The 10,622-nt window shown below is 40.4% G+C and overlaps 1 protein-coding gene across 1 annotated transcript; it reads left to right on the top strand.

Moving 5' to 3' along the window:
- The first annotated feature begins 1,981 nt into the window (after positions 1-1,981).
- Positions 1,982-9,192, top strand: KDELR1 (KDEL endoplasmic reticulum protein retention receptor 1). Its single transcript, XM_083376094.1, has 5 exons — positions 1,982-2,284; positions 3,480-3,580; positions 4,547-4,705; positions 5,700-5,952; positions 8,463-9,192. Exons 1-5 carry the CDS (start codon positions 2,194-2,196, stop codon positions 8,495-8,497), a joined length of 639 nt encoding a protein of 212 aa, XP_083232220.1. The 5' UTR covers positions 1,982-2,193; the 3' UTR covers positions 8,498-9,192.
- The last annotated feature ends 1,430 nt before the right edge of the window (positions 9,193-10,622 follow it).

Below are 10,622 nucleotides of genomic sequence, written 5' to 3' on the forward strand. Positions count from 1 at the left end.
GTCATTGTGCGATTGTTTGAAGTTGAGACTAACCTGCAAAAAGGGAGTTACCTGCAAAAGGGGAATAACAACCTGGCATTTGCCCCCCCCAGTCATGTGATCACACTACAGATGCTCAGCAACCCAGCCACATTTGTCACTGTTTGCAGCATCTCAAGGTCATGTGATCACATTTTACTATTATTTTGCCAACAAGGTATACGTAACAAGAAATCATATGCCAGTGATATTAATGCCTTACTCAGGAGTAACAACCCCCCCCCCGTACATTAGAATCACAACAGTCTCACTACAGATAAAAATTATAATGCTATTATTCAATATTATTAATTTATATAGCAGTTTAGAGTTGCTTCAGTAGTAAAATGGTGACATATAAATTTAATAAAATAAATTCTTATGCTAGCATACATTCTGGCCAAGGGCTCTCAAACTGCTATATACAAGAAAGTTAAAATACAGATATACAGATAGTCCTTGACTTACGGTCACAGTTGAGCCCAAATTTTTTGTTGCCAAGTGAAACATTGGTTAACTGACTGATTTTTGCCCCATTTTACGACCTTTCTTGCCACAGTTGTTAAGAGAATAACTCCAGTTGTTAAGTTAGTAACACGGTTGTTAAGTGAATCTGGCTTCCCCATTGACTTTGCTTGTCAGAAAGTCGCAAAAGGAGATCACATGACCCAGGGACACTGCAACTGTCATGAGTCAGTTGCTAAGTGTCTGAATTTTGATTTTGTGACCATGGGGGTTGCTGCTATGGTCATGTGAAAAATGGTCATAAATTAACTTTTTTCGGTGCCGCTGCAACTTTGAACAGTTACTAAATAGACTGTTGTTAAGTTGAGGAATAGAATAGAATAGAATAGAATAGAATAGAATAGAATAGAATAGAATAGAATAGAATAGAATAGAATAGAATAGAATAGAATAGAATAGAATAGAATAGAATAGAAGCTGGAAAGGACCTTGGAGGTCTTCTAGTCCAGCCCCCTGCTCAAGCAGGAGAACCTGTATCTGTATTACCTGGCTGTAAGCCATTGGGATAGAAAGGGACATAAGACAGTATCTCATAGATTTGTGTTTAAGCTGTGTGTGTGTGTGTGTCCCAAATTAGTGTCACATCGTATGCTCAATCCGTTTCCTGGTCGTGTGTGTTTGTGTGTCCCAATTTATGCCACCTAGTATGCTCAGTCCGTTTCCTGGTCTACTACTGCAAACGTGGCCCCAGTGAGCGGAACGGTTGTTGGGAGGCGACTCTGGATGTGTTGTGTTTGTGTGTGAAGTCTCCGGGCAAACTCCCAGGCACCCTCCCCGAAAAGCAGAGCCGTTTCTCTTTCTCGCTTCGGGTAAGATGCCGGCCAAATCACACCCGGCCTCGCCTCCGAGAAGACTTTGAAAAATTCTTGCGTCGTGTTTTAATTGCTACAGTACAATGCAGCCCAATGCAGCCCGCCCAGCCCTGAGCGAGCAAAGGCTCTCCCATCCTTTGCTTCCCCTCACAGGCGCCTTTTCTGGTGGGTGTTGAAGGACGGGCAGGGCAGGGCAGGGCTAGGCAACCTTGGCTCTATGACTTGTGGACTTCAACTCCCAGAATTCCTGAGCCAGCTATGCTGGCTCAGGAATTCTGGGAGTTGAAGTCCACGATCATAAAAGAGCCAAGGTTGTCTCGCCCTGAGGCAGTCACGCGGGTCGCCCCGGCCGTTTTCCCGCGGCCTGGCTGTTCTACAGAAATATGAATTGCTTCTTTTTTTAAAAAAAAAAAAGATTCCTCGGAAAACGGACTCCTCAGGAAGACGCTCCGCCCCCTTCCGGCTTCCCGTACGGAGGGAGCTCCCGCCGGCGAACTACAGCAAGCGGCCCTCCCGCCAGCCTTCTCCTCTCCCGCTGCCCCGCCCACCCGCTGGATTATCCCAGCCCACCTGTGGGTGTGGCCAGCCTTTCTCCCCGCCCCTTTTGTGGCCTTCGTTCCCAGTCATCCTTATGCCCCTCCCCACCTTTTGATAATCCGGCCAGTGGGAGACAATAAAGCCGTTTCTCCTTTATCGCCCCCTCGGTTGTTGTTTTTTTTTTGTGTGTGTGTGTGTGAGGATCTCCTCTTCCCCACCCCCCGAACGAGCTCCTCTTTCGGCAGATTTCCCCCCTGAGAAAGTAAGCGAAGCTTTCTGCGGGCAGCCCATCCGGAACGCCATGAATCTGTTCCGCTTCCTGGGAGACATCTCGCATCTGTTGGCTATAATCATCTTGCTGCTGAAGATCTGGAAGACCAGATCCTGCGCTGGTAAGGAAAACGGGGGAGGGAGAGGAAAGGGGGAGATCAAGTGATCCTTTCCCTATGGCTCTGGGTGGCTTTTATTTCTGGCCTGAAAGTGATTGTTATGGAACTACCGGTAAGCGCATGGATCTGAGCCTCAACCAACTTGGGGGCTGATCCACACGTGCAATTTTACCCAATTGCTCTAATCCTCTCTTCCTTCTTTCAATCCTTCCTCTCTGGGTATACTATGAGAGTTTAAACTTCCAGGCTATAGGACAGGTTACTTCAAAGTAAACCTTCCAAAGTCACACAAGTTGGACTCTTGTCTGTCTGTCTATCCTTTTTTTTTTAAAGAAACATTTATTTCTACAGATTTATATTTCTGGAACTCAACTGGGTTTTTGTGACCCTTAATATATGTATCTGGTATGACACTTTTTTTTTTAGAAAGACGCAGTATTTGTGGGTTAATATTTGAAACCCGTGTTCTGTATTTAAAGCCTCTTTTATTTATTGCTTTTAGAGAAAGAATTGCTTTGAAAAAGAGAATGGCCATCCGGATTTGGGGGGGGAAAAGGGTAGGGAGAAAGGAAGCATTCATGCAGAAAAGTTGATAATTGTTCTTGTTTTTTTTTAAACTGTAATTTGTTAAAAGCAATGAATAATGAAATGGAAACTACTTTGAGGTGGGATTGGATAAAACTGGCTGATCTCTTCCTTCTTACAACCCCTTTGGCCCTATAGAAAAAGAGGGTGTAGATTTGCTTAGACTTGAAGAAAAAGCATGAGTAGATCTTGGAAAGACCACTGCCCTTGCTAATGATGCCTTCTCATCCTGGGCTACCTCTTACTGTGCCAGCTCCAGGCCTCTTCTGAGTCTTCTGAATGTTTGAATGCTATGAACTTTCTTTGTGTTAAGGAGATGTGACACTGGATGATGAATCCCGAAGAGTTTTAAAGGATCCTCTCTGTTTTTCCTAAGGATCAAGATCAGGGTTTTCAAAATTATAGTGTTATATGCATAATTCATTGCCGTTATTTCCAACTTTTGTAAGGGGTGCGAGAATATATCGGAAGCGTTGTAGCAGTGCGGGGTACAGAAAAGGTTGGGAGCCACTGATCAAGTTAATGGCTTTCTGCCCTTTTTTTTAAAAAAAAGTCAAAAATGGTTATTTTCTCATCTGATCATGAGTTATGGTGCCTTGTGCTTTTCTTGCAGGGATCTCTGGGAAGAGCCAAGCTCTCTTTGCCATTGTCTTCACTACTCGGTACCTAGATCTATTTACAAACTACATCTCGTTGTATAACAGCTCCATGAAGGTACAGGAGTGATGTTGGACTACATAGTGTGTTATTGTGACTAGTTAGAAGGATAATAGGCTCGGTGCCACAGAAAATAAAATAGTTACAAGTTTCTGTTGTCTTGTACTTCTTTCTGTATGCACATTTTGCTTCAGTAATGTGGCACCACTATCAGCTATAAAAGGGGATGAGATAAGGCAAATAGTCTTTTATAATGGTGGTTTATGCAAAAGAATCCAAAAGTATATCCTCCTAATTTAGTGAAACGTCCCACTTGGTAAGTAGGAAGTCTTCATTTATTTGTAACAGAGCTTGTCATGTTAGCAGCATTTGTACAGTACAAAGAATTAAGTTGAGGAAGAAGATTTTGACGTGGATATCAAGTGCTGCGTGGGCAGAGAATAAATGTTAGACAATTGTTAGCAATGTTAGTTTTTAGTCTTAAATTCTTTGCCCTGCGAGTAATCCTGGATAAACAAAATGTAAGCAGGTAGTGTATTATTATATCAGTTAAAGGATAAAACCAGTATGTTGGTTGACACCTCTGACCTTGAAAAACAGTGGTAGAATATGTTAAGTTGATTCCTGAGATCGGTGTCCCAATTCTCAGCGTACCTATTAGAGACAGAAACAGCTTAATGATATTGGGGGAGGGATTGGTTAAAGTTGTCATTAGAACAGTTGTGGGAACTGGTGACCATCCAGATAATGCTGAACTTGAAAATTTGGGCACCTATCATTGGCAAGTTGCTTGGGAACTGTAGTTCAGCAATATCTAGGTTTCAAGTTCCTCATACTTCATATAAATGAGGGAATTTAAAGAAGGGATCCGGTTTACAAGAAGGAACCCTAATCTTTCAGAAAGATCCCCAAAGGAAAGGCATTGAAAGGTTCAGGGTTTTGGGATTGATTACACTAAATATCTGAGAGATGAAACAATATTTAATCTCAGTGACAGTTCTTGATCGATGTTATCTCCTGCAGGTGGTGTATGTTGCCTGTTCCTATGCTACGGTATGGATGATCTATAGCAAATTCAAAGCCACCTATGATGGCAACCATGATACCTTCAGAGTGGAATTCCTGGTTATTCCGACAGCAGTGTTAGCATTCCTAGTAAATCATGATTTCACACCCCTAGAGGTAATGAAATGTGTGCTAGTATAAACAAGCCTAAGCCTCAGATACCTAACTTGCAAGCTATATGATGTGTTTGAGTCCTATTGCTAAAATTACTCATTTAATTGGCAAATGGCCATCTTTAATATCCTAGTCCCTGCTTGTCCTGCTATTTTATAGCTGGTTCTTTTTACGATTACAAGGTTGAACTAATTTTGCTTTCCAAAGCGGTGCCACATGTATTCAGCTATTCCTATATGCTCGTGTGTTGACTAAATGGTACTGGAATAGAATTGTGATATACCTGCAGTTGTTTAAACCAGAACTGTTCTTTCCAGAAGAAACAACAAACCAACAAACGTCTGTTGGAGCAACAGAAATGTCAAGAGAGTACTTGAATCCAGACATATACTGTAGTTGTAACTTGCCAGATCTTGAGCAACTTGACTCACTGTATTCAGTGCAGCTCAAGCATGAGTGATTCAGTCTGGGTTCAGCCATATGAAGTTTCTGTCCCAAACCAGCGTTTAGTTCCAGTTTGGGGAGAAAATGCCCAATAGCAAACAATTCACTTAACGATCATGGATTCATTTAAAGGATGAGATTCATGGAATTCCTAAAACACCCAGTAAAAGAGTTTATTGAGGACAGTTTGCAAAGAGATACATGTTGCACTCGGCCAGTGGTAGGCAACCTTGGCTCTTTTATGACTCGTGGACTTCAACTCCCAGAAATTCCTTGCTGGCTCAGGAATTCTGGGAGTTGAAGTCCATGAGTCATAAAAGAGCCAAGGTCGCCTACCCCTGCACTAGGCTTTGCAGTCTTTCACAGACAAAAGTATCAAAAAGTGAGTTGGAGCAGACATATCCTAAGTCTATGACACAAATCTGTCCTGAATCTGGCAGGGCAATGGTGGACCACACAAATGTTCAGTTCTGAATGATGGCAATGCAAATTTGTGAATATAATGAGCTGTAATCGGAAAATATAAAACTATTTTTCTTCTGGATTCTTCCAGATTCTCTGGACCTTCTCCATCTACCTGGAGTCAGTGGCTATTTTGCCACAACTCTTCATGGTCAGTAAAACAGGTGAGGCAGAGACCATCACAAGTCATTACCTCTTCGCTTTGGGAGTCTACCGTGCCCTCTACCTGTTCAACTGGATTTGGCGCTACCAGTTTGAGGGCTTCTTCGACCTCATTGCCATTGTGGCTGGTTTGGTGCAAACGATACTCTACTGCGATTTCTTCTACCTCTACATTACAAAAGGTATTTTGCAACAAGAACAAGTGGAAACTAGATCTGCTGACTGAAATCCCATTAGTATGAGATAGAGAAGTGCTCTGCCACCTGTAGTCACCAGGTTTGAGTTGGGCAGCCATATCAATGTATTTAACAAATAAATAAATCTCTGGCCTTGAGCAAGGTGCTTGGGATTTTAAACTTATTTGGGAATCGACATTTCAACCGCATGTCTCAATATGTGTTGACTAAATGTTACTGCTAAGCTGGAAGTTCACTAGAGGGCACTCTTCAATTAAACTCAGTCCTTTTTGATGCTGGGAGGTGTATTAACTAATAGCTCTTTACTAATTGTAAGTTGACAAATTAATTAGCAGTTTCATCACCTTTTTTTCCTAGGATCAAAAAGAAGTTGCAGAAAAATAGTGCTCACATATTCCAAACAGTGAGCACTAAAATGCTATTTCTGTAGGATTGAATAACATAAAATCTGTTGGACTAGCCAACCAGAAATCAAATTAGGTATTCTGTTAAAGGGCAATTGCTTGACAAATAGGCATTGCTTTCTTTCTATTTTTACTTGTGGCATCAAAATTATTAGAACTGTTCGTTGAGTACTAAAATCCTTAACGAAATGTGTTTTTTTTTAAAAAAAAGTCTAAGATTTTATTCAATCTATGTTCATTCATAAAGATCTCCATGGTTGGCTGAGGAATTCTGGGAGTTGAAGTCCACAACTCTTTTTTCCCCCCCATTTATATCCCGCCCTTCTCCGAAGACTCAGGGCGGCTTAAATCTAAAGCACAAATTAATGTGCTTAGCACAACTCTTAATGTTGGCAAGTTTGGAGACCTCTGTAAATGCACATAGGCATACATTCACCACTAAAGTATAATTACAAAATATAAAGAGACTTAAAAGCAACCATAAGAAAAAGTTTTAGTTTGCCACACAGCTAGAGATGTCTCCTCCAGAAATCCCATTTCAGTCTAGCTCCCCACCCTTTTTCCTGTCCCTCTTCAACAGATATTGACATTGCATAGTTGCTAAGTATACCCAGTTCTTGTTACTTGATTTTAAAAAATATTCTGGATTTCTGCAACTTGTATTTTCCACTTGTTAGTAGTCCTCAATTTACGAGCGTTTGTTCAGTGACTGTTCAGAGTTACAATGATGCTGAATGAAGGGAGTTACAACAGGTCCTTGAAGTTATGCTGTTGCAGTACCCCTGTGGTCATGTGATTGTGATCTGGGCGCTTGGCATCCTGTTTGCCATTACGACCAGCTGCCAAGTGTCCTGCAAGCATGCAATACCATTTGCAATCTTTCCTGCTGGCTTCCCCAGAATGTCGATAGGAAAACCAGAAGGGAAGGTTGCAAGCCATTGCCGCCTGCTTAGAGATTTTTCTGTCATCTCTGGGGGCTGGCTGAAAAAGCTTTATGCTGAAATCCAAGCAGAGGTTTGGCACAGGGTGTTTTCCAACCCATCCACCCCAAGTTGAGAGGGCTCTCCTTTGGCACAGAGTTATTTCTCCAGATTCCTCGTTGGCTTTCGGCATGGAACTTTTTCATTCAGCCTCCAGCCTCTGGATGCTGGCTGAAAACACTGTGCTGAAATCCAGTTTTCAGCCACAGAGGATTTTCATGCCCAGAGTAGAGGGGCTTCAGAAGCCTTTGGAGCTGGAAATTCAAGCACTTGACACCTTGTCCCTCACATCCCCTCACTCGCTCTTCCACCCAGCCATGCCTGGGGCTTTTAACTTCTTACCAGCTTCCCCACTGAGTACATTGTGGGAAGCCACCAGGAAATTGCTTCACCTAATTCCCAGGGCATTCACTTAACAACAGCAACTGAACTACCGGGTTGTACTGTATACATCCTTGCTTAATGACAGCAGTCCTGCTCCCGATTGCCGTTGTAAGTTGAAGAGTGCCTGTATTGCTTTTGCTAGGCAGACAATTGGGATTGTTATTGAAATAGACACAGTGGAAGTAACAGTATGTAATATTTCTATTCTGCCATAACTTCTTGCCCTACATCCTTTTTCATTTTTTTGATTCCCATAAGAGTTATGTTAGTATGCCCAGTAAAATTGCTCAGTCCTCAAAAGGCTGTTTTGGGCAGTACTGCTAATGCACATATATCATGTGCTCATAGTGCTATTTTGATAGGATGACTAACATCCCCCCACCCAAAAAAAATCCTCCCTTTACTGATATAACTTTATGTGGTTTTTATGCTTTTATCTGTACACCCCAGAGTCACTCTGAGGGTGAGATGGCCAGTATCTAAATTTGATGCACGGATAGATGGATAAAAATAAAGCATTGCTATCAGCATATGAAATAAGAGCACAAATGTTATGGTGTACTATGTATATTGACTGTTCTTGGTTAATGGTTTAATTAAAATATAGTTAAAATACATTTTTCTCTCTCTAGAAGCAATGGCACTGTATTATTTGGTACGTTGCCTAAAGTTTAACGAAGTACACGCCTCATAAGTTCTTACCTCTTATTTCTATTTCCTCTTGCAGTTCTAAAAGGCAAGAAGTTGAGTTTGCCTGCATAAGTTAAGATCAAGACAGCAACTAAATACTTTGGCCAAGGAGAATGAAGGGAAAGCTTCACAGAAAATTAGACACGCAGATTGAGATTTCTTTTAAAATATTAGTGTCCTGTTGATCTCAACTTCCACCCTGAACTTTGATCTGAGCGTGGTTCGAGACAAAACAATGGACGGTCCTTCTACAAAACAGACTGCTATAGTTGGGGGTGAAGTGAAGCACAGCTTGAATCCCAAGCTAACAATGACTACTCCTGGTTAATATGTAGATTGTAGATTGTTGGGTTTTTTTAACCCATTTTGATCATTCTGTGTCTATAATGCTTGAGTATTATTTTTTGATGAATCAGCACAAGTAGGAAATACCTTTTTAAAAAGTCTGTTATCTGTATCCTCTTAGTTTGGGTGCTATGTTGATAAACGCTAATATGAAATGCAAGCTTTTCTGTTCATGAAGGCCTGGTGCTACAAAGCTATCCAGATAGACAGGAATGCTTACAAATTGTTTTTTTTTCTTTTAAGTCTGGGTTTCCTTGGATCTCACTTTTTGAAACATTAGTGGCAAGAAAATACCTTCTCCTTTAAATATTTGTCACTTACTTTCTCTTCATTTTTGTATTATTTGATGGTTAAATCTTCATCCACTATAAATAAAACCGAAAAACTTTTCCCCTTATTAATTAGTGCCTTTGTGGGAAGGATGGGAATTTAAATAAAAATAAATTCTTCTTTTTGTGTTTGTGTGTCTTCATTATCCCATATTAACTTTTTTTTCCTGCTTTTTCTGATCTCTCTTAAAGCGGTGACTTATTCTCCTGGGGCCTATATTAAATGCTTGTATTAGAACATGTTTTCTATAAATGCCACATAACTGCTGCTGCTTGATACTACATCATCTCTGAGTTGATAACAAATTTGTATGTTTTCATTTAACAAGAACATTTTTAATGCAATGAACCTGAACAATCAGTGAAACTAATTGAAGCCATGTTTCAGCCAATCTAGACTTCCAATTTGTATTACACCTTGATTTAAAGTACATGTATGCTTACTCAAAAGCAAAATCTTTGGAATATTTGCTTTGGAACTATGAAGGCAAGATTGCACACACAACATGCAATTTTATACAATTGCTTAGAAATAAATCTCATTGAATTCAGTGTAGGAAGGAACCATTTCTAAATAGCCATACTAAATTACTATCTGTTGAAGTAATTCTCTACTATGGTTCCATAGCTGGTTTTCTTAATTTATAAAGCGAAATTTGAAATTTGTTTTGAATTGATTAGCCATTAGAAAACGATTTGGAGCTTATTTTAAGATTCAGCAGCAATTGGTAAGTTGTCTGGTTTTGGTCATTGTGAATTACCATGATCCCACAGTTGCTTCCTGTATAAAACTGATTACCTAAAAATACAACTCGATACTGTATCATTATTAGGATAGGGTAGCTGACTTTATCATTTATGGTACATTTTCCATGGAACTCCTTGCAAAAATTTGTACTTTGTGCTACACAGATACTGCCTGCAACAGCTAGTAGCCGCTTCTGTGATCACATAAACTATAAAATTGCCACGATGGTTATGGCAGCTTCACCTGACCATCTGGGATGAATCCACTGTGTTCATACTGATTTTTTTTTCTACACAATCTTACACTGTAGGAGTCATATAACCCAAATAAACAATATAGAGCATCTGAATCAGTCTGGTAGGATAAAGGCTTAATATATAGAATTCTTCATACCAGCTTCGCAATTTGCCTCTACTAGATTACCAATTGCTTATAGATGAACCACCGAATAGAGAATAGAAAATATTAGTCTCTTCCTACATGCTTGCTTTTGTCTTAAAACATGTTTTTAAGTATAATACCTGCACAGTGCTATATCCATTCCTGAAAATACAGCACAATACCCTGTCAACTCCACATACATTATTTTTTCCTCCTGCATGATGAACTTTTAGCATTTTAAGACACAGGTCCCAATACATGAGCCTTAATTTGGCTTTAAGGGATAAACAAATCAGTATGTATGCCGTCCCAAGAAAGACAGAAGGATCTAGATCAGGGGTCGGCAACCTGAAAAAGGAAAAGAGCCACGGAACCGGTTCCATCACACATAAAA

Source organism: Vipera ursinii (genome assembly GCF_947247035.1).
Source record: "Vipera ursinii genome assembly, chromosome: Z".
In the NCBI taxonomy this organism is placed as follows: domain Eukaryota; kingdom Metazoa; phylum Chordata; class Lepidosauria; order Squamata; family Viperidae; genus Vipera; species Vipera ursinii.

What these genes read in the sequence shown, in the direction of transcription:
- KDELR1 (XM_083376094.1), top strand. Translation starts at nt 2,194, where the DNA reads ATGAATCTGTTCCGCTTCCTGGGAGACATCTCGCATCTGTTGGCTATA. An exon ending in GAAGACCAGATCCTGCGCTG is followed by an intron (nt 2,285 to 3,479) that starts GTAAGGAAAACG and finishes CTTTTCTTGCAG; the next exon opens with GGATCTCTGGGAAGAGCCAA. An exon ending in TGTATAACAGCTCCATGAAG is followed by an intron (nt 3,581 to 4,546) that starts GTACAGGAGTGA and finishes TATCTCCTGCAG; the next exon opens with GTGGTGTATGTTGCCTGTTC.